We start from the raw sequence: 24,177 nt of genomic DNA, 5'->3' as shown, positions 1-24,177 counted from the left end.
ATACAAAAGACTAAGACAGATCACACATTATACTCAGCATTCCTCTCATTTAAAAAGAATACCATCTCTTCACCCTCATCATGTTTTTCTTTTCCTTTTGCAGATCTAAAAATATAGAGGTTTCGTCCTGCAATGGAGACATGGCTTTCCAGGAAGTACGAATACAACAGTCTGTGGTGGAGTTCATCCTGAACCACACAGAGCAGATCTTCAACCATGCCATCATGCAACCCAAACCCAAAGAAGGTAAAACATTATCATGTCCATCTGTGCAGACTCAGAGTGTCACCACAATGCACTGCCTTGAGAAAAAGCGCTTACATCCTCAGACATACTATTAACCCATTGAATCTGGGAACACATCTGTGTCATAGATTTTAGTCCTATTTTATACTTTGGCTATTCAAAAATAGCAGATCTACAGGCGTGGCACTGAGTGTGTGTGTAAAACTATCATACCCAAAATGATATGTATTTGGCCGCGGACCCCCATCTCAAAATATGTTGTTCTAGGGACCTCCCCAGAAGCAAAGATTTGAGTTCAAAATGTTCGCATTAAGGGCAAGCTCATAGCGCGGCACCGAGTGCCGCGCTATGAGCTTGTATACCTGTTATTTTTGAATAGCCAAAGTATAAAATAATGGTTATATAGCAAAAAAATCTAAAATGACACAGATGCGTTCCCGGATTGAATGGGTTAAATCTTTGCTGTCGGGCAGAAACCTCGTATCTCCATTCTAACGTTTTGTGTTTTTTCGTAAATTAACGCCCTGCTTGATCATACTACAACGTCACACGAAAGCATCAAAGGTAGCAGATTCTCAAGCTGCACGAAGCGACGTGTTTTGAGCTTGTAGATTTGCTACTTGTGCTATTTTTTTATTTGAATCCTGAAAAGTAACAGTTTTGGACACCCAGGTTTCCACCCTGCAGAGACGAAATATGCAAACATTGGGTGCCAAACACAACTAATCAGAAGCTGTTTTTGGAACAACTTCTAGACACTGCTTTTCCATTCAAGTACTTATTTCCTGCTTGGAAATACATTTATAAGTTGCTCAAAGAAATGTCCTTGAAACTGCAAGTTCTTAGTTTAGTCTGGTATTTCTTTGTTAAAGGGTCTACACCATGAAAATCACTTTTTTCTTGGTTTTTTGTATTTTTTGGGGTCCCCAGTGTCTCTTGTACCCCAAAAAATGTGTTTTTTTTTTATTCAGTCATTCCTTCTCATTTCATGGATTTCCAGAATGGGCGTGTCTGAACAGGCGATCTCAGAATGGAAATGTTTATGGTGTCACAAACATTAATGATGGCAAACCCAATGTTAAATGAAAAGTGCCCGAATCGCTCCGAAACTTTTTCTACCCCCCCTAAGTGGGGGTCTACGAACAAATACTTCGGGCTCGGATTTTGGCTCCGCCCCCCGGAAGTGGGTGAAACAGGCACCTCAAACACTTGGTGGAATTGTTCAAAAATGTTCAAAGTGTTTTTTTTTCGATTTTTTTTTATTTTTTTTTAATATTTTTTTTAAATAATGTTTTTAATTAACAGACAGAATTGCTCAGTAGCCCCCCCCTGCCCAAGAGGACGTTTTGGTATTGCAGCTGAAAGTGCTGTATAAGCCAGAGACAATTGACTTGGGATGAGTATATCTGAGTGATGATTTAGGCTCAAACCTTTTGAAAAAGGTTTGAGGGACATACACCATATGATATTAAATATCAAATATTTTTTTTAAATTCATGGTGTAGATCCTTTAAGATAAGTGTTAAATATACTGTATCTCTGAATATTCCCATAGTAATCGTTGCTATAGAGTGGTTGTTCAATAACAGGGGTCTCCCAATCTCTCCAGCCCTTTAGTAAAAACAGAAGAAAAAAAAAATCAGGTCAGGATATAAATTTTATCCAATCAGAAGAGAGAGCTCACAAAACTGGAATTGGAACTCTATAGAATTGAAGCTGATAAATGATCTTTGTGGGGATCTCACTCCTATTTGGGTAAAATTGGTTTCCCCAACCTGAAAACTGATTTTCCGTTCACTAAAGAGCTGTAGAGATAGCCTGGTAAAGCCCCTCCCTCCGGAAAATCTCATTTCCATCAAATGGAAATTAGATTTTCCGGAGGGAGGGGCTTTACCAGGCTACTGTAGAGAGATGTTCAGAAAAATAGAGCTTTAAAGGTAGGGTAAGTGATTTTCTTTGGTCAAAATAAGTGTTAAATAGCTTTATATTCTGATAGTACTCATTGATATAGAGTTGTTCAGTAACAGGAGTCTCCATGTCTCTCCAGCTCTTCAATAAACACAAAATGCATTTTCCTGTCAGGATACTGTACCAATTTTATCCAATCAGGATACAGATTAAATAAGTGAAATTGGAAGTGGTGACACAAAGAAATGAGCAGAACAAATTGGAACTGCAACGCTATTGGGTGCGTTCGGAAATACAGCACGGAGCGCACTGGCCAATACAAACTAATAGGCGAGTGCGCTCCGGTGCGCAATATCCGAACGCAGCCCTAAAATAAAGCTGATAAAATGGGTACTCTCTCCTGATTGGCTGAAATGTTGTCACCTACTGTATCTGAAAATGTATTTTCTGTTTATTAAAGAGCTGGAGAGACAGAGACCCCTGTGACTGAACAAACACTCTATAGCAATGATTACTATCAGATTATAGAGCTTTAACCTTTGAATACAAAACTTTTTGTTTTAACCAAAAAATATCACTTACCCTACCTTTAACTTTTTAACAAAAATATATAATTTACTGTACACCCATTACAGGAGCTGATTTTTTCCGAAAGTATGAATGAATGTGTTCACTGATCCTTCCACTATAGGACCGGCGGGTGGTGTGGTGTGTGGGGAGAAGTACGCCACCCTGCCCATCACCACGGTGGGCCAGTGTGGACCCATGAAGCTGATGAGCCTGGAGGAGGCCCAGGCCCGCAGCTTGAGCCCCAACCACCCGGTGCATAGGGAGCGCCAGAGAGAGAACAGTCTGCCCGACACCAGCAAGGCCATCCTCTACCACACTGTCATCGACATAGCGGACAGCAAGTAAGACGGGTTTATGGATTCCTGGGGTTATACGGTTAAAAGTGCAGTAAGTGTGTAAGTGATACTTTTTTATCATTGCTATCAGTGGTGGAAGAAGTACTCAGATATTTTTCTTAAGTAAAAGTTGCAATACCACAATATATAAATGCTCTGTTACAAGTAAAAGGCCTGTGTTCCAAATGTTACTTGAGTAAAAGTACAAAAGTATTTATATCAAAATATACTTAAAGTAGCTAAAGTAAAAGCACTAAAATCTTTGAAAATAGCAGATCTACAAGCTCACAACGCGTCGTGAGCTTGTAGATCGGCTATTTTCAAATAGCCTAGGTATAAAATAGGGCTGAAGTGGTTAATGTATGTTTTAAAATATAATAATTTAAATCTATAAAGTAACTATAACTAAAGTTTTCAAATAATTGTAGTGGAGTAAAAGTACAATATTTGCCTCTGAGATGTAGTGGAGTAGAAGTAAAAGTACTGAAATTTGGAAATACTTCTTGAGTAAATGTAATACTTACTTTCCACCACTGGTAAATGATTTTTTTTATCATTGCTAAAGAGTGCCCCACCTGAAAATGTATTTTCTGTCTACTAAAGAGCAGGAGAAACGGGGAAACCCCTGTTACTGAACAAACACTCTATATAGCAATAATTACTACCAGAATATAGAGCTTTTTTTTTACCATTTAAAAAAAATTATTAATGGTGTTGCATGGTGAAAACAGCCGATCTACAAGCTGTACACCAAATCTCTTCAGTGAAAATAGATCTGCAACACAGCTTGAAGATAAGCTATTTTTGTCGAATGTTCACCTGTTTTGACATGCCCATAACAGGGATGCTATAGGGTTAAAATGATGAAGCACTGATCTCTCTTTTCAATGTTTGACACTTTAGAGAAATACTGCTATCACATTACACTAATTTGGCAGCATTGTACAAGGATAACTCTCTATGGAAGTAATTTTAGAGAGATAAATAAAAGATAAAACGTAATAAATACTCAGGCAGGAACTCTGTGTGTAAGTTATCGACTTGCCTCTGGCATCCATTGCATGTAAAGTCTTGATTACCCGGATCCAGTAAAAAATAAATCATGAACTCAGGTATTTGACCTACTTCTAGATTTCAAGATAAGAATTATTTCAACATAAATTGTTATTGCAATACAAGTGCACGTTTTAATGCGTCTGTGCCTCCGTCTACGTAAAGGGAGTTAATCTCTCTTTATCTGTTATAGGAGAAAGTTCTCTGGGAAATCAAAGTGGAAATCCATCTTCAACCTGGGCAAGTCTGTTGGAGAGTCTAAGGGCGGCAAACTGAGCCGGAATGGCAGTGTGTTCATACGAGGACTGAACATCACAGGTAAACCTCCAGTGGTGGAAAGTAACTAAGTACATTTCCAATTTTCAATACTTTTACTTCTACTCCACTACATCTCACAGGCAAATATTGTACTTTTTACTCCACTACAATTACTTGAAAACTTGTAGTTACTAATTTTAATTATTATTACAAAACACACATTAACCCTATTTGATAATAGCCGATCTACAAGCTCACAATGCGTCCAATAGTACAGCCGAGTATCATGGGGCCTTCATGACATATATTCAGGTCAAGTAAGCAGGGAGGCATGGCCACAAGAGGGCGCCTTTGGCTGCATCTGCAGACAGACATTGCATGTCTTCCACTTGTTTAGGTAATGTTACCTAGCTTGTGGTGTTTAAATAACAAGAGAGGAATTAATTTGCAAGTTAAGTGAACCCACATTCATGTGTTGCATGAGCTGAGCAGGGCACATGTCAAATGGATGATTAAACCACCATGTAGTCGTGGCTTCTAATCTATGTTTCCTTGTGAATAACAAAAATCACCATCGGGTGATGACATCATGCACATTCCCTTGCTCTCCAAACACGCCACAGCCCACAGCAGTCTGGTTTTTGTTTCGAATGTTAATCCTTTAGGCTAAATGATACCGGGGCAGCAGGTGGAGACTATTATCTAATACATCAGATGTGTCTCATTTAAGAAAATAAACAATACCATTAGAAATGCCTAAATAAATAGATCAATTCCCTCAAAAAAACATTTCACTTTTACTGTAAAAGTGAAACCTAAGTTACAATTTTGACACACTACTAAATAATATTGCTCATAAGTCAAAGGAGTGGCGTCCATTTTGTGGTGCCACAGATAGAAAACCCATTCATTTCCCCCATAGAGATTTCTGAATATATTTATATAAATATTTATGTCTATTTATATCTATATTATCTTTTCAAATGAACTCAGCAATAGCTCCACCAGGAGTGGATTAGCGAACAGGCAGGCATACTGGGGCCTCAGCCCAGGGGCCCCTAAACCAGTGCCTTTGCATAAACTGTCGCAGTTATTATTACATTTGCATTTCTTGTCAAAGAACGTAGTCATTCATGTCAATAACAGAGCCCCAAAGGTCTATACTGAAACCTGAAGGAATAGCCTAAAACCAAGGCCCTCCAAATGTATTTGGCCAGCGACCCCCATAAAATATTTTCACGTTTTCAAGATTAGCTGACGTATATAGGGTTAAAGTGGTTAAAACTGATATTGAGGTTATATCAACTCATTTTTGAGGTGACACCCAAGGACCCCTGGGGTTCCCGAACCCCAATTTGTGAACCACTGTCATAAGGCTTAAGCCTGATTTATACGTCATACGACAGTGACGCAACACCACAGTGTCACAACATGTCACATGCACAGAGCTTTTAGATCAGCTATTTTCGAAGATCATAAATAAGACATCAGTTAAAATGCTTTTGCAGTTATCTGTGTGTGCATGACGTTCTGTTGAGTGTAGTTATTGTGCTGTTGGCTGCAAGTCAGTGTTTACCAGACAGTGTGGGGGGCCTTTTCAAGTCCATGCCCAGGGGCCCAGTTTGTCTCCTAATCCTCCTAAGAGCTCCAGTGCTCCACCACCTCCATATAACTAACTTCATTCACAACTATTATGGCGCTGTCAACCTGTATAGCAGTGGTTCTCAAACTTGTTCATGTCAAGGACCACCAAATTAACATGTATTTGGCCCACAGACCCCCGTCTGAAGTTTTGTGCCAGAGACCCCCATACAAGATTTGTTTTGTCAAAATGTTTCAAAAATATTCAAACGGTTTTCACATTCTAGATTTGTTTGAAAATAGCATATAAAGCTCACGTGTTGTGAGCTTGTCAATCGGCTATAAGGTTAAAGTTGTCTAACCCTGATTTTGATGCTATATTAACTCATTTTGCTGGGACCATTGGAACCCCCTCAAGGACCCCTGGGGGTCCCCAGACCCCACTTTGAGAACCACTGCTGTACAGAATCTGTGCTTGCTTGGTAAAAAAGAAAAACACATTCAGTCTTCCATTCATTATACAGTTACATCGCAAGTTTGGCCGTAAATTTTTTGATCATATGAATATAAATCAGGAATTCTTAACTTCACTTGTGTTCCTAATTAAATTAGAAAGATTAATGGTATTGATCAGCAGATGATTGACAGGCCTCTGATGAAACATGCTGTATTGGATTTAAAGTCATTATAATGTCCTTTTCCCACAGAAAAGGCATCTCTTCGACCATCCAGAAGTATGGAGTCCCTGTGCTCTCTACCGACAGGTACAACTGAAAATGAAATATATTGAAATAAGAACACTGGGCTCTGTTCCAACACCAAACCAACCCAATCTAACATTTTTTAATAATCTCCACACAAATATTGCCAATCTAATTTCTCTGTTGCATTTGAGGATGGACATGTAAATCATGTCTATGTTAAAGTGCAATGACACTTTGGTAGCAGTTTGGGTTGCGTAGTTACATTGACTTACATTGCATAGTGAACAGCTCTCAAAGTCAATCTTTTAGCACAAAATCAAACACAAACAAAGTTGACTGCCATTTAACTGTATAACATCACAAAACCCAGTACACCATTATATAGGCTATAGAGAAAAAAGTAAACTTCTTGTTGATTTTACCATTTGAATATCCAGTCAGTCGTCTTCCTAATGCAAATAGCTAAATCATCATGAAGTTGACATTTTATGCCATTTTGGGTTTTGTGGTGTCATACAGTCAGTGTATTGGAAATATCAGCTGTGTTGCATTTGTTTATGTCGCGACTTTAGAGTTTAGAGTGACTTTGAGACCTGTTTCACCATGCAATGTAAGCAAAACTAACGACACCGTTAGACTCGCCAATTGCATCATGACAAGGTAACTACACAACTCAAAGCTCTACCAAAGTGTCACCTCGCTTCAACATGATTTTGCCTCTCCTTTGACTTTCCCACACACACACAGATGATGACAGAACAGGAAGCGCGAGTCCGTCCAGCGGAGCCAACGGTGGTTTGGTGCCAGACAAGAAGTCCAGAACGCTGGGCTCTGACTCACTGTATGACCTGAGCGAGCAGGAGCAGGAGTGGGATTTCAAAGGGAAGAGCGTGGGGGGCGCGACAGGTGGTTGCAGCCCCGACGTGAGTCAGAGGGGTGGGCCCGCCGGCGGTGCCTCGTCGTCTCCGCCCCAAAAAGCACTTCCGGAACAACTCAAGGTTTTCAAGGGCGACGACCTCCGCGGCTACAAGCCCACTTCCCCTAAAAGCCGGAGAATGCTGTACTCCGGCTCCTCCTCCCACCAGCCGAGGTTATTATAGTTTTGCACTTTTCATTGGCGGTTTTATTGTTGTTGTTGTTGTTTTTTTGTTTTTTTTGTTTCATTTTAGTTTTTGATTCAAAGGGATTTGAATTTAGATTTAGATTTAAAGGGGGGTTGCTGGTTTAGTTAATATTTTCTGAAAAGGCTTAGTTTTTGTTTAGTTTTGATTTGTTTTAGTGTTTCAGATTTTTTATTGTGATATGGGCTAGTCAGGGGATAGATTCAAAAATCTGAGAAAAATAGCATAAGCTCACAACGCTTGTAGATCGTCTATTTTCACTATTTTTGATGGGCTTAAAACTGGCACCTGTCCACCTAAAATATTATTGCTCATGTATCAAATATTTACAAAGACTAAAACTAAGTTCTCTATAAGTTTGTTTTAGTTAGTTGTGTACACACACACACACACACACACAACACACAAGTTTCAGTTAGTAATCGTTTTTTTTTGTAAAGCCTCATTTATCTTTTTCTTTTCCTTAACAAAAAGAAAATTATTTTGTTAACCATTTTATTTTTGCTCCCGACACCACAGCTCATCCAGGCCTTCCTTTCCGGGAAGCTTCTTCCCACTGGAGTCCTCCCCCAGGCATCAGCGGAAGGCCGTCAACATATCGGAGCCGTTCGCAGTGTCCGTGCCCCTCCGCGTGTCTGCGGTCATCAGCTCCAACAGCACCCCCTGCAGGGGGCCAGGGAAGGACAAGCCGGTCGCAGCTGCACTGAAACCCAGCAGGGAAGCCGCCGCGCTCTCAGAGCACAACGATGGCGCCGCGGGACACGGCTCAAGCCCCCCGCCGGGGAAAGAGGGCCAAGGAACGTCCGAGGAGAAGAGCACAGTGGAGACCGCCACGAGAGGCAGGCAGGAGGGTATGGCAATGTTCTTTGATTACAGTTAAAAAACATCAAAGGGAAATACCACTCATTTTCAACATTGAACTATGTCTTTAATACACCTTAGAGCTGTTGTGTGGAAACAAGAAAAAAGCCCCCCCCCCCCTCTATGTTGCCTAGAACTGGAGAATTGATTGCTGAGGTCATGTGATCAGTGACATACGTAGGGTGTACTTTCGGCTCCGCCCTCTAGGCTGCTGCATTCACTAGAATGGGGAATCTCACTCCCAGCTGAAACAGTGCGACTTGAATATAAAGTTAAGACTTATTAGAACATTTTCAGCCAATTGATCTCTAGTATCTACAAGTACTATGTCTTGTGAAATGTGATATATAACCATAATGCCATTGTAAACTACTACACGTTGCACTGTTTGACATAGTTCAATGTTGAAAATGAGTGGTATTTCCCTTTAACCCAATTCTGCAAAGTGCAAGATATAACATCCAGTTTGTGTCTCTTTGCTTAGATTGGAGTGTAGACGTGCAGGAGGCTCCAGGAGGGCGGACGGATTGTGCTGCTGAACTGGAACAGTCTTCCATTCCAAGTCCAAGAGAAGACAAAGATACAGCGCCATCTCCTGGGAAACAGCTGCATAACCAGCCCATGGAAACACAACTGGTAAGCCCCTCAATGGCACTTTCCTTTTTAGAATAACTGTTGATAATAACATTGATTTATTGTTATGATTAAATAATGTATAATAAATATGTACTGTATTTTTTTTCCCTCCCAGGACAAGGGATCATCCCATAGCGGGAATGAATTATGGTCTGATCCCCACCAAGAACTGAAAATCACTGAACCTGAACTTGACATACTGGAAGAGACATTTAAGCCTGTTTTCTGTTCCAAGAGCACTTGGGAGGACGTCAGGCTAAAGCCAAATGTCCACCCCAAGAGAAGGTGCAGCTCTCCAACTCTCTCTTTGTTTTACAGAGAACAGGCTTCAAGTTCGACTACTGCTGATAATTTTCTGTCCGCTGGATCGCACCCTACCAGAAAACAGCACTCAGAGTCCGATATTCTGTTTTCATTTGACAAAGACTTTGACTTCCCGCTTGATGAAAACACAAAGAATCCTCACCCTTATCCCCTTGATTTAAGTGATAAGAAAGAGGACAAACTGCATCACGATTCTCCAAAAATTCAACCTCCGAACGTTGACAAACCTGTCGATATTAAACACTGGCAAGATGTTCCTGCACGCACCAGTTTAGACCTTCCTTCACAAAGTCACGGCGTGGAAGCTTTGCCGACGGGAAATACTACCGCAGATACAGTGCTGTCAACCGCAGACACAAGCACGGAGGAACCAGGGAAATGTGAAGTTCCTCAGACTGACAAAAAGTCCCCTGGCGAGGCGCTAATGAAAGATGTGACTCCCGAGATTGTGGTTGGAGTTCAGAGGCTATCACTGCGTTTGAAGGACAGACCCAAGACCTTATTGCTACCCAACCTTGACGATGAAGACGGATGTGTGGGGCACATGGAAGAGTTGGACTTTGTGGAGTCCTGGGAGGATTTCAGCTCCACCAAACAGTGGGTCACCAGTCCCCTCCACGAACCTACAATAAGTGAATTGTTCGCTAATGTGCTTGCGGTGGAAAGTTTGAGCTCAAAGGAGGGAAACGCTTCATTCCCCTCGTTGAAATGCAACAAAGAACCTTATAGATCATGTCCCGCAAAGGGTACAGAACTGGTGTCAGGAAGCAAGTCGCTGGCTTCCAGTGGCAAAACAGAAATTAAAGGGACCCATTTGCAGCCCTTACCCACCAGACTTGGTTCGGCCGCCAGTAACACGACACAGACACATACAGGCAACTACACCACAGCCAAACTGAAACCTACGCCGTCATCGCAGAGGTTCCACAGGCAGGCATCTCACGAGGCATCTCCCTCCGAGAGAAGACCAGAGAACTGCCCGGTCAAACACAGGCCAACTTCCCTGAACTTGGATTTGGGCCATCGATGCATCAGAGACATTTCCAACCAACAAAACCACAATTCCTCCAACTTTACCTCCTGCCAGCGAGGGTCGCTGACCCCATCTGGGACTGCCAGCAGCGGCCTGCCCCTGGAGTTGGAGTTGTTCCTCGGCGACCGGCAGGCCCCGCTGCGCCGGAACTCTGCGCCAGTCAGCGTGTCATCAGTGAGGACGGCGTACATGATAAAGACATGCCAGGCCAAAGCTGTGCCGGTCATACCTCCCAAGGTGCAGTACAGTCAGATACCTCACTCCAGACACGAGAAGGATGGGGATGCAGTAAAGGGACAAGAGAAGGAACACCCGAAAACAAGTGCAGAGAAGAAACTCAACGCTGCGCCGCCTCAGACCATTGCAGACCTGAAGGAGGAGCTGGAGAATAAAGAGCCCGTGCCCGCCAAACACCAACGGCAGGCAAGTACGGAGAAAACCGTGGAGGCTGTGAAGACGTCTCCTGCTCCAGAACTCCCAGTGATGAGGAGGAAAAACACCCCCAACGTTGACGTGTTTGTCGACTGCCCGAGAGCGAACAGAACGAACGTCTTGCAAAGACCGTCCTTCAGGAACAGGCAGAGGCCTCAGAGTCTCATTCTGCTCAGTCCACCGTTCCCCATCATGGACTACCCATCGGTCGGGGACGATCATGGCAAGCTGCCCCTCTCTCCCATCAAGAGCCTGCCTGACTCGTCAGCACTGGGCGTCTTCTCCAAAGAGATGGCGGAGAATCTCAGGACCCCAAAGGACAAAATGACTATTCCAAAAAGTGGACAGAGGCTTGAAACGTCAACTAGCTGCTTCTACCAGCCACAAAGAAGATCCATGATATTTGACAGTAGGAGCCACAGGCAGATTGAGTGAACGGACCAGGAGATCAGAGCTGACAATGGGAATGTGCAAGTGTAAATACATGTATAGTGGAACCGGTGAATTGAAAGAATAGCGTGGATGATATGTTGCACGTTTTACAAATCAGAAAATGACATTTCTTTTTTAAATCACTTTTAAAAAAATATCGAAAAGACATCAAAGATCCAAGACGAGAATTATGGCAATGTCAGACTTCATCTTTTTATGGAATGTCGTGAATTCCATCATGGAGTTTGCATTTTGCTGAAGTTGTCTTTATTTATTCTTTTAATAACTGACATGTTATATGACGTGAACTTGACTCTTACCATACAATGTATGCATTGGCACTGTGATCTAGAAGTGGTGCTATCCACTGTTTAAAATGAAAGGATGTTGTGCTATTTTTGTTTTACTTGTTTCAGTTGTGGAACTAATAGTATTCTACACGAGATTCTAATTAACATGTATCATTGTTTTCATTTATTCTATTTCTTCTTTACTGTAAGTTGTGTCACGACACATTGTGAGCTTGTAGACTGGCTATATTCTGCGTAGAGATCTAGTTTAGAGGTAGTCTCGCGTAGCCAGACAATCAGAGACCTCCACCTATACTGATATGTCTGGGAAAATCTAAATTCAGTGTATATGGGCTTAAACTGGGTGGAAACAATTCAGAAATGTTAAATATAACTGCATCGCAGAACCATTGCAAAGACTATCGGGCAGTCGTTCATATTGGGACAGCATCAGGATTGGTTTTCAAAGCATCAGAGGTAGGTTTGTCAGCAGCCATTCTCACCGCTGTTACATGGTAAATGGTGCATTTATATAGCGCCTTACATTCACCCATTCACACACACACATGTGAAACCATGCAAGGCACCAACCTGCTCATCGGGAGCAATTAGGGTTTACCTTCTGTTTCCCAAGCAGCCGCTCTACCTCCTGAGCCACCCTGTTCTAGCCCATGACTTTAGAAGTCAATGCGTGGAAATCTCTCATCATCTGGCTACACGAGACTATTTTCGAGGGGGAAAAGGAGGGGACCTAGTGTACACCTCTGGGGGACTCCAGTCAATGAAGTATTTGAAGGGTTTAAGTGGTTAATGAATCCATTGACAGTAAATGGGAGAATGACACCCTGCCTCCAATGTGATTTGCTGTTGACTTGATGTATTCTGTAACTGGTAGCACTATGATGGTTTCATTAAATATCAAGGTGCATTCAAATAGTCAACTAGGTTCAAGCCAGCGAGGTAATCATTTCCTGGTTTTGTCTCGTGACAACCAGGGATTGCAATCTTGGTTGTCCGATCTCTATTTTATTGTATTTTTTATTTTATGTTTTGCATTTGTATTGTAGTCTAAGAAGTAATGTACATAAGATAGTTCAGTACTGCTGTTACAATCACAAAGTTATGATAGAGAAGACAAGAATAGTATGATATAGCAAATCCTGCGTAAGCCATACAGTCAAACAATGACTACATTATGGAGAATTATGAAGATAAAGAAAAAAAGGGATCATTTACAGTATATTGCTGTTTCCTTTATAGACCAGTGTTTAGAAAACAGAGACTTTGTTCATTGGTTTCTCAGATGTTTTCCACCCCTTGGGTCAACAGTCAAATCGCTGTCACACCAGATTGTTGTGAGGAAGAGTAGCATCATAGTGAAACGGCTCCCACAGATGTATTATAAAGACATTATGTGTATAATGTATAAGCAACAGCAGCATAATATCAGTATTAAATGTCACAAAACTGACCTTTTTCTTTTTTTTATATAAGTATTTTTGTTTGTTCACATATAACCTTACAAGGGGATCACTTAATTTCTCAATCTCATCAGTGCATATCAATATACAGTAGTTGACCATTTTCTGAAGGAGACTAGATTGTGATGGTTTAAATCTCTTTTCTGAAGAACATCTCCAAGTTTATATAAAACACTTCACCAAGTTCACCGAGAACTGACAGAGCAACAAGTAGAGCAAGGAAGGCATGCTGTGTTTTGTGGACATTCTATCTAGCCTGATTTATACTGTAACAACAAGAGGATAACTAAAGCACACCGTATATCCACGGTTGTAAAGCATCAGCCGAGCTCGGCTCAGACTACACCGTAAATAATGAATTTTGTCTGAATCAAACAAATTTAAATGACAACAAATTAAGAGCTAGAACATGGTTTACATATTTTTCCACTGCAGTATTACCTTTATCAGTCAAGTTGTTGTTGTTTTTTGAATGAAAAATTGTGTATTAGCCAATTCCATGGACATATTTTCCTGACATTGGTAATAAAAAATGAGATGATATATTATCATAAAGTCGTATATTCATTGTGTACTTGTTATGTGGAATGGTACAACTTGAACTAACTCCAAATGCTGACATTCATTCCTGAATAGATAACATTGACCATTTCTCAGGAGCTAATCTACAAAAAGATCAAAAGTTAGGTGCGGTATAGGACTCACTGACCGGATGGTGCGTCCCAGGTTCGATTCTGGAGACTTGTGTTGCATCATGATGTCCTTCCTCTCTCGGTCCTCAGTTTCCTGTCTCTTTATTATCCTGGATAGAGCAACACCCGAAAATTAAAATAAATACCTTTAGGTCTAATATTGCAGAGTTGCACTCATTTCAAGCATCAGCCAAATGCCTGAGATGTAAGTATGCATATTCATAATCAATATCGTTCACCACAGAGAGCGCAGAGGACACGGTTGCCTTGCCTTTGTCTCAAAGTGTGGCTCTCTGTCATTCTGAAGCAGTGGTTCTCAACCTGTGGTTCGGGACCCCACATGATTTTGGGGAGCTTGTAGCTCGGCTATTTTCACAATATTTATCTGTGGAACCAAGTCAAACAAAAAAACTCCTACATTCCAAGTGCTTGTCAGGGTGTGAGGGGGGGTCCCCAGTTGGGGGGGTCCCCAGTTCAAATATGATTATTTTGGGGGGTCACGGCCTGAAAAGGTTGAGAACCACTGTTCTAAAGAGCACTTTTACAGTGTCGAGTATACCTGTAATAGGTCAGTTACAACACAGTAAGAATAGGGTGTGTGAACAGTGGTACAAATTAGGGCTGGGCAATATATCGATATCATATCAATATATCATAATATGTGGTTTTAGATATTGTAATATTGTGATAAAAGTGATTTTTTTTTTGTATTTTACTGGTTTCAATTACTTCTTAAGCCTTATTTTTTTACTTTAAAAATGTTCTAAAATAGTGAAAATAGCCGATCTATACAAATACAAATATGCTTATGTTTGGTTTGAGTTATTGTTGAGTTATGGCTGTGAAATGTAACTATTAACCATACACATTTGATTGAATCATCTGTAAGTTGGTTTCCACTGTTACTATAGAAACAGGACCATGTCTTTCAGATATGCTCAGTACCAGCCTACATGTAAACTAAATAAAAAATAAGCCATTGAACTTGGGAATAACTGGAATAACCAAGGGATACATTTAAAGCAGGAAAGAAGACTCTCCTATTGTGGAAAGCTCTTGGTGGGGGTCATCTTCCAAGAGTACAGGGCTTGCTTGTGGAAGTTTACAAGTTGAATGGGCAGTTTAGAAGATTTAAAGTTGTACAGTTTTAAATTTTCAATGGCGTCCTCCTGTCTGTCAACAGCTTATCAGTTGGAGTTGCCTACTTCGAAAACATCTTTCATTTCTTGTCATTTCCACCAGATGGCGCTACTGCCCAGCATTTTCCCTCGGTGCAAACCCAGTTCAACTTGACACAGAGATTGTCTTTGACTGGATAGATAGGCTACTTGTAGGCTATGTATTGTATCCTCAAAATAATTTTGGCACAGAAAGTGTGTTGGTGATATTATGATAGTTACATCATGTTTTGTTTACCATCTGTTTTGTTAACTCTATGTGCGCGTGGGCGTGCGAGCTTGTTTGATTTACAGGCCTTTTCATCGCCTTTCTGGCTTCTACTTGTTGTATTATTATTGTATTTACAATTTAAAACAGGCTTTAAACGCGGAGTCAGTGAGCCTATAGGGTAAATATACCAGGTAGCTACTTTACTTTATAATATAAAGGGGGAATAGTAGGTCTTCCTAATTGCATTAATTAAAAATGAAACGTGGATATATATCGAATGATTTAGGGTGGACAAGTCAGGATACACAGTAACTAAAAGTATCAGACCAGTCATTCCATATGAGGTTGTGTCAGTCCATTGGTTCTCAAAGTGGGGTCCGGGGACCCCCAGGGGTCCTTGGGGCAGTTGGGGGGTAGGCTAGCCTACCAGAGGGTCCCCAGCAAAATGTGTTAACAAAGCTTCATAAAATCTTTAACCCCTTTATCAATATTTTACACTTTGGCTATTCAAAAATAGCAGATCTACAAGCTCATAGTGCAACACAGAGTGCCGAGCTTGTAGATCTGCTATTTTTGAAAAATCTCAAAAATGTGTGCAAATCTTTTCTTTTTAAAGGCGAACATTTTAACACGAATCTTTGCTTCTAGAGGTCCCTGGCACAACATATTTTCATGGGGGGTCCGTGGCCAAATACATTTTGGGCACGAAAAAGTTTGAGAACCACTGATAGACAACAGGTGGCACACCATGGGTTGGTCAACTATTTCACTTTGACCTAAACATAAAGGAGACCATCATGATACTTACTGATAGTTATATCAGTATCAAGAAAATGTAACAAATCTGCATTCTAGACTCCTGAATAGCCTATAAACCAATGTATTCCACTCATGTGCTTTGTATGGATTTCAGAAAGCCTGGGAATATGCAGTGGTGTAAAGTAACTAAGTACATTTACTCAAGTACTGTACTTGAGTAAAATGTTGAGGTAGCCTACTTTTTCTTTACTGGAGTATTTTAAATTGTCTATACTCTTGTTTTTACTCCACTACAATCTCAGAGTCAAATATTGTTATTTTACATATTCTACAATCATTTGAGAACTTTAGTTACTTTGTAGATTTTGATTATTATTACAAAACATATACACAATACAGTACATTACCCACTTGTCTTCAGCCCTATATACATTTCAGAGGCCATTTGAAAATAGCAGATCTACAAGCTCACAATGCGTCATGCATTATGAGCTTGTAGATTTGCTATTTAAAAAAGATTTGTATATATTTTGAACTTGTGAAATGGGACTTTCTGCATAATGAGTACTTTCTACATTTGGTACTTTAAGTACATTTTGATATACTTTTGTACTCTTACTCAAGTACATTTTGAATTCTTTTTCCACCACTGTGGATTTCAGAAAGCCTGGGAATATGAGTAAAAAAGAATCCACTGCGTGCATGCAAGGCATCTTTGGGCCAACAAATGGCAAATCTAATTTTCAGCAGCCATCCAATCAACGATCAGTGCGCGTTGCGAGTGGAGACGTGCCCCGTTTTCTTTTGACACCGAAACGTGGCTCTTATACAAAAGTCAGTTCCAAGTCAGTGCAGTTCATTATTTGTCGACCTTTGACACCGCCGGTGTATAGAGTTAAATAGCTCGATTCTCTTTCTCCCCTGGGCAAACACTCGGCCCCCATGGTATGCATATTCAATTAGAGAGAGAGAGAGAGAGAGAGAGAGAGAGAGAGAGAGAGAGAGAGAGAGAGAGAGAGAGCGAGAGAGCGAGGGGGGGGGGGTAATGTACGATGTTAAAAACAGGTGCCAAGCCAGGGCCGACGTTTAGCTCCATGTCAGTGATGATTAGTCAACTTGTTGCTGCGGTGTTGTGTTGTGTTGTGTTGTGTTGTGTTGTGTTGTGTTGTGTTCATCATCGCCATGCCATGGCTTGCAGTGGATATTTTTTGTCAAAATTCAGTTTTTGCCACAGACATACAAAATGAGACAAACACAAAGAGCCTAGGTATGACCATTACAGGTCTGTAACTCTGAGAGTGTACAAATGTAACCAAATGGACCATTTGGTTACATTTGTACACTCTCAGAGTTATGGGGGTGCTTGAAAATGAAACGTTTTAGAACCACTGTCCTGCTGGACCCCTAACGTGCCATACATGGTGTCATAAATCAGTCATAAATATTCTGAATAAACCTGGAGACTGGAGACATTCAGTAATTGGGTCTTATGGTCAAAATAAGAACATTATAATAGTGTGTAAAAACTCTAAAATATTAATGACCACTGGTGTTGTGGTTATTTATCCACAGCACGGTTCAAACAGAACGAGACTTGAACAAAGAGGAGCTTGGAAGTTTCCAAGGTCATGATCATCATCAGTGACTGACTGACTGATGTCCTTTGCTGTGCTGTCGTTCACGCCATTAACCAAAGTGAAACCGTATTATACATTTGAAAAAGTTCAATGGCTCCATGATGTCCTTGAGAGAAGTTATTAGCTATACCTCGGCATCAGGGTGATGCTGCTTTCCACACACAAAAAAATGGAAATGTGACCAAATTGAATGTAAAGTGACGCCACTCGTGAATTGGTCGTGTTGTTTGTTGCACATTCTGTAAACTTCAGCATTTTTCTTTTAAAAAATTGGCTATATGTGTAAAATGCCATTATGATATATTATAATGAAAAGGTACACGATGTGACCGTTTAAAATCCACACAAATAACAAATAACTCCATCTGATATTTTATAAGATATAATATGTCCATATTCATATTTATATCCACACATTTTTGTGAGGGCAAAATGCTTAACAGTGTAACTTTATAGCTCCAAACAGTTCTTGTTGAAAACAGCTCCCTATAACAATAACCAACTGCCGAGTAACACGCAAAAAAAAAGAAAATAAAAAAATACACAAATTCTCCTGGAATTTGCGTAAAAATGCGCCCTAAATGTCTAAAAGTATTAACATGTTTTCAAAGGCTACTTTGTCTAAAGTTGTGGTCAACGTTTTATATAGGTGCTGTTTGCACTAGTACTTCTATTGGGACTTGAGTAAGTTTAAACCGTCGTTTAATGCGCGTTGCCGCAGAGAGCCCTCATTGAGAAGCCACGTGTCCGTTTCCAAAGGCTCTCCAACTTAACCAGCTCCTTTGTAACGTCTAACCCACATCGGCAGCGTCCCTCCACATAAAGGGATTTGCAACTTCAAGATATTTCAGCTTAAATGTTTTTGACAGTTCCCTCGCTTTTACCTCGGCTTGGTTATTTTAACGGTGCCAAATGGGTCACCTTGGGTTGCTGTCTGCGCGCAAAAGGGGCTTTTGCGCGCATTCAGTCTGAATTTTTTTCCAACTTTCCTTGACGGGGAAACCAGCTGCTGGTCGTGAAAAGACGGCTTATTAATTGTCCTTTGTCATGCAGAATTGCTTGATTTCTAAAGAAACGTACAAAGGGGCTCTTTTTCAAGGATTCAAGTATTTTGTTTCGTGCGTATTTTTCAAACCATCGAATCAGCTGCTGCGCTGCGCCCGTCTACCAGACTCTCAGGTACCGACGGCCTGCTCCCTTTGTCCCCTTGTAATGCTGTTGTAAATCGTGCAGACTGATTTGTTACAAGCTGTTCTTTTAATCTGATAGATAAGAGACATGTCAAAGAAAAGGCCGTAAATAAAAAATTAGCCGGAATAAAGACAAGGGCGAGTCTGCTAGATGGGCGCCTGTTGACTCAAGCGGCTCTCCACAGCTCTCTGCTCGGCTCCGTCAGGGTTACGTCAACAACCCTCCTTTCTTCTGCTCTAAAAAGACACCGTGCTCCTTTTTGGCTTCAATGAATTGATCGGCACAAAATTAAGAATAAATAAATTGAGCATTTGGAGCAGAGAGCGTATAAGCTCCCCCAGGGCGCATACCCCCGGGCTATTGAATGGATAAAGGGCGCTTTTTTCTTTTTCTTTTTTTGCAAGAGGAGTATAGTGAGCAAAATGGGGCTCTATGGTGCAATTAACAAAATAGTCTAATCCCATATCTTAACAAATGCAAATGTTTGGGTTTTGTTAAGATGGTTAAGTGAACAATTAAATTAAAGTTTACATGAGAAACTTCACATCCCCGAAGTTACAATGTAACCTATGTGCATAATATGCCAACTGCCTATTTAAGGAGTGCTTTTTTGTTGTCTGTGAGGTCTGATGGTACGTTTTAAAGGAAGTATAAATACCATTTAAACTCTATTCCACACAATAAATGTAATTTTGTTCAGCCATGGTTGATTCAGAGACCAGCAGCAGCAGTGCGTAAAATACGCAAGCCAAAACAGGACCTCGAGGCTATATTATCCTTTTAAAACCAGGGTCCTTTTCTAAAATGTTTTATGATCACAAGTGCATGCATTTTTGTTTTAACTATACAGCCACAAATCTCATATTTTTTGTCTCATCTTAACCAGATATCATTGGCTATACAACCACAATGGTCAAGTCCATTGCTAAAACATTAAAAATATAAAAACACGTTGTGCTACTATTTCAAATCATGGCGTAATTGTGTCGTATGCGTCAGATTTGCGTTTAGCCATTAAAGCATAATACTTTACATAATAAAAAAAACTCAATCAAATCAACACATTTATGATCTGCAATGAATTGAACGGCATTGAATAGGGCTTAAAGCATGGTTAGATCACACCTGGAAGTCATGAAAGTGAAAGCAGCCGGTTAATGTTGACAGTAGAACAATGCGGGGTTATGGACACCGAACCAGCCTTTTCTTTCTCTCATCAGTTCACAGATAAATGTATTAGGCTATAGTCTGTGTGCACTTGAGAACCAATACACACCCCACAGTGTTTATTGAGTCAGTCACACGAGACGGATCAGGGCTAGATCAGATAAAGATTGTGACAGCAGCTCCCTAGCCGGCATGGGAAAAGTCCCACTGAGGGCCCCACCATAATATAGCCTATAATGTTTGGACTTTGGAGTGTCCCTCGGGACCAGGGACCTGGTCCCGGGGGGGACACTCCAAAGACCAAACATTACCAGGCTGAGATGATCATGATCCTGTCACTTAAATACTATGCACTTTAGAGATTACCAAGCATTTCATTTACTCATTGAGAGTCAGGGTGTTTATTTGGTGAATCCTATCTCCACATCACTTGGCGAAGGAGTCTGTGCGTAATGTTGAGTGAGCTAAACATCGATGGACGAAACTGTGCACTATAGCCTATATATTGCTTTAGTGCGTCCACGAAACACCCCCGAACGAACACCTTTCTGCCCCGTGGAGAGAGAATAAAAAAGACCTTGACCTTGTCAGCCCTCGACTAGCCTTAATATATCTGGTAAATGCCTAAATAAAACATATCAAACCACCCGTATATACGTGCGCACATGCAGCAACTCCTCTCCATCCATCCAACATGATTACAAGATAGTGCTTATTTCTTAAAATGTAAATAAGTCTGACGTATCTTTATTTATTCTGGGTGTCTGAAAGTAACTGATAAATGTGTTTTTGACATGGTTTAAAATGTATTTTATTTTTCACTTGTTGCAAGAGAAAGAGAGCGCAGCTCAGCGCCGTTCAAATGTGCGATGCGATGAAAATGTACATAAATCTACACACTATTTTATCAAAAGGCCACTCAGCTACTTAGCCACTGTTACTCATGAATACCTGATTTGATTATCAAATAGGCCTATAAATATGTATAGGCTGTATACATAATGTATAGGCCTGTATAGGCCTACTATAATGTTTTCATATTCCAGACAGTGTGTGCGCTCCCAGTGGTGCGCAAGAGTAAAACGTGCGACTCAGACAACGTGACCTGCCGCTCAGAAATATTTTTTATTTAAGTATCAACATTTTTAAATAAATAAATATGTTTTTCTCACCCATTACAACTGACGATATAATTTCAGATTAAACCTCAGTGAAATTACTCTTTCCATATTTTCGTCACAGTAATAGAAGTGAATCTAACCATGTATTCACAATGTATACAAAATACTGCCGTCTTTCCCCCAAGATAATACTAATAAACAAATGTTGCTATTCATATTTGGGTTCGTAAATACCAGACTACCATAATTTGGATCGGCAACAACAATTAAGTGGAGCGTTTTCAGAAAAAACTACATACAAAAACGTACAACATGTATACAAATACTTTTCAGGGGGCAAAATCCCCAGATTTGATATATTCTCTTCCTTATGTACAAGATCTGATCTGAACAGAACACAGTTTGGAGTCGGGACTGTCCTTTTTTGTTTTTGGCTGTATTCATTATAACTTCACACACCGACCAGAAAACAGTTCTTTGGGGTGTCTCTCTTTTGGGCTTGGGGGGTGGTGATGATGGTGAATTCAAGGGGACACGGACAGGTCCACGTCTTCCTTTTCGGACGAGGAGGAAGGCGACACCGGAATGTCGTCCTCCTCTTCCTCCGAGCACCGCGCGGACGACAGCGACGACGAGGAGCACTTGCAGTTGTGCGTGTTGTTGTTGTTGTTGCCAGTCCTGTGGTGGCCGTTGCCGCTGCCCTTGCCCTCCTTTTTGTGCTTGACCCGGCGGTTCTGGAACCAGATCTTGACCTGCTTCTCGGACAGGTTGAGGTACGTGGCGATCTCGATGCGCCGCAGTCTGGACAGGTACATGTTGGACGTGAACTCTCGCTCCAGCTCCAGCAGCTGCGTGCTGGTGAAGGCCGTGCGCATGCGCTTGCTGCTCTGAAGTTTGCTGTTACTGTTTTCTGTAAACAAATGGGGGGGGGAGAGAATGGGTTAATTAATATTGTCATCCGTAAATAATCAGATATATCAGATTACTTAAGCTTTCCAGATATAGACGTTTGCCATTTTGGACCCTTGGACCAAAAGGTCCAAATTACCATTCGGAGTTAAATTACTCCTAATTGATGGATTAATTGATTGATTGATTGAATACTTTATTTAGCAGTTTGCAACAAAAAAAAGCACAGAAAAGCACAGTTCTAATTCAATCCAAGCGAAACGTCAACTCACCGATGGAGATGCAGTGGAACTGCCGCGGGTCCGGCACCGAATACGCGGCTTGGTAGATGGACGCCGGGCCGTGGTGATGGTGGTGGTGCGCGAGGTTGACAGCGTTCGCGGTGGCGTGGTGCTGCCGCGACAGAGCCGCCGCGGAGTGGCAGTACTGCGAGCCGAAGGCCGGGAACGACGCCTTGAGCAGCGGCGGCAGGCCCGGATGAGGCGAGGAGGCCGGGTGCGCCGCGGCGTGGAGCTGCGACGCGGCCATGCACAGCGGACAGAAGCACAGCAGCCCCGCTTTCCTGGAGTGGCATGAGGAGCCGCCGGGCTGCAGCCCGTGGTGCGCCGGGTGGTGGTGGTGGTGGTGATGCGCCGAGTGCACGGCGTACGGGAACAGAGGCGGGCTGCTGTCGCCGCCCTTGTCGCTCGCCTCGCGTAAAATCAAGGAATCCACGAGAAATGACCTCGGCATCTTTGCAGACTTGTTGCTCTAAAGTCTTGGAGAGTCTGCAGCGGTGTGTGTGAATGGATGGAGCGATAGACGGATGGATGGAGAGGAGTGCTTCAGTCTATTAGTGTTGTCGCCTGCAGGGTGGACAGCGCTGTGGTGCTGAAGCCACACTGGTCCGGCCCCCCTTTAAATAGTTCGCCGGGAGGACCCGGTTCGTCCATGTGACGGTTACGCTGAGCCTGTGAGAGCTCTTCTCTTCAATAGGGTTTTGTGCCTTTTCTCTTGGCATTCCCACTGCACGCTTCCCCATTATTTCACTTGTTAACTAAATGAACTGCATAATGTACTCTATTCTTGTCGGCCCCACCCACGCCGCAAGAGGCGGCACTAGCCCCATTCTCCCTTTTATCATCACTTATTTTATCATATAGCCTCGATTTGGCAAAGAAAACATTTCTGTCACTTTTTGAGAAGTCCCCGATTCACTTGTTGTAGGCATGCATGCAGGCATAAGCGGGTCTGGATAAACTGGTTAGAGGCGGTGAGCTAAAACTGCTACAACTTTCATCTAGTTTTTTAGTTTTGCCATAAAACCACAGGTGCTACACAGAAATTGTATATCGTTGACAAGGTCTTTAATAATGTTCACTTCATTCATTCAGTTTATTATTCAGTGACATATGTAATGTGGTTATGAGATATGATAAAGTTATGGGAAACCTATAAGGCTCGGGTGTGTGATTCTTCAGAAATCTTCAATTAACAAGTGTTTTTCTAATAACTTATTCGCAAATATGTATTTTAAAATTACACAATGTGGGATATTATCTATGCTCAACATTGACCAAAAAAAGGGAGCCGTTTTATTTTCCTATAGAGGCTTAAAAATGCCAGCTGAATTTCTTTTTTCCTTTTTTTTTTAACAAAAAGCTTTGAGTATGAATGTATATTCATTTTAAGGTTAATGTGTCATTTCTGGTGCACAAAAAAGGACAAGTCATTGCCTGAAGGCAACGCTGTTAAAGACCGGTGATTAATTCCTTTGCTCGGGCCCCTGCCGAGTCCGGGGAAAGAATATGTAAAAATAACCAGGTTTTCACTCGGCGGCCCGTATTGAATGTCATTGTGGAGGGGTTTCAATGAGAGAGAAAGAGACTCGAATTAAAGTGTGTGACAGCGGAGGATAGACGCACACAAAGGCCACTCTGTCATGGAGGGAGCCCAGTGCGCGCGGCGCGTGAAGCCCCCTCTCTCCTCGCTCTGATTGAATTAAGTAATAGGAAAACATTTTCTTTCACTTTAGACTCTGCTAAACAACACCTTCAAAGGGGGGGAC

At 41.5% G+C, this 24,177-nt stretch overlaps 2 protein-coding genes across 3 annotated transcripts in view; one reads left to right on the top strand and one right to left on the bottom strand.

Moving 5' to 3' along the window:
* arhgap31 (Rho GTPase activating protein 31) overlaps positions 1 to 13,810 on the top strand; it is a 33,995-nt gene extending 20,185 nt beyond the window's left edge. Inside the window, exons 6-14 of one of the 2 annotated variants that reach the window (XR_013933635.1) lie at positions 104 to 246; positions 2,846 to 3,065; positions 4,306 to 4,430; positions 6,659 to 6,715; positions 7,403 to 7,745; positions 8,296 to 8,627; positions 9,122 to 9,273; positions 9,389 to 13,048; positions 13,088 to 13,810. Coding sequence is in view for 1 of the 2 variants with exons in the window: in XM_080435786.1 (XP_080291912.1) it covers positions 104 to 246; positions 2,846 to 3,065; positions 4,306 to 4,430; positions 6,659 to 6,715; positions 7,403 to 7,745; positions 8,296 to 8,627; positions 9,122 to 9,273; positions 9,389 to 11,497 (3,481 nt within the window). In the remaining variant the exon portion in view is untranslated. Of the gene's footprint in view, positions 1 to 103; positions 247 to 2,845; positions 3,066 to 4,305; positions 4,431 to 6,658; positions 6,716 to 7,402; positions 7,746 to 8,295; positions 8,628 to 9,121; positions 9,274 to 9,388 lie in introns of both variants that reach the window. The other variant, XM_080435786.1, reaches the window with a different exon arrangement.
* Positions 13,811 to 21,745: 7,935 nt separating this feature from the next.
* gsx1 (GS homeobox 1) lies at positions 21,746 to 22,874 on the bottom strand (the record flags this gene model as incomplete). Its single annotated transcript, XM_080435723.1, has 2 exons — positions 22,403 to 22,874; positions 21,746 to 22,131 (listed from the first exon to the last, which is right to left on the bottom strand). The coding sequence occupies exons 1-2, from the start codon at positions 22,860 to 22,862 to the stop codon at positions 21,746 to 21,748; spliced, it is 846 nt and encodes a 281-aa protein (XP_080291849.1). The 5' UTR covers positions 22,863 to 22,874.
* Positions 22,875 to 24,177: the final 1,303 nt, after the last annotated feature.

Source organism: Gymnoscopelus braueri (genome assembly GCF_963280865.1).
Source record: "Gymnoscopelus braueri genome assembly, chromosome: 8".
Taxonomy (NCBI): Eukaryota; Metazoa; Chordata; class Actinopteri; order Myctophiformes; family Myctophidae; genus Gymnoscopelus; species Gymnoscopelus braueri.
The sequence above is the reverse complement of the archived record's forward strand: the minus strand, read 5'-3'. Positions and strand labels throughout refer to the sequence as shown.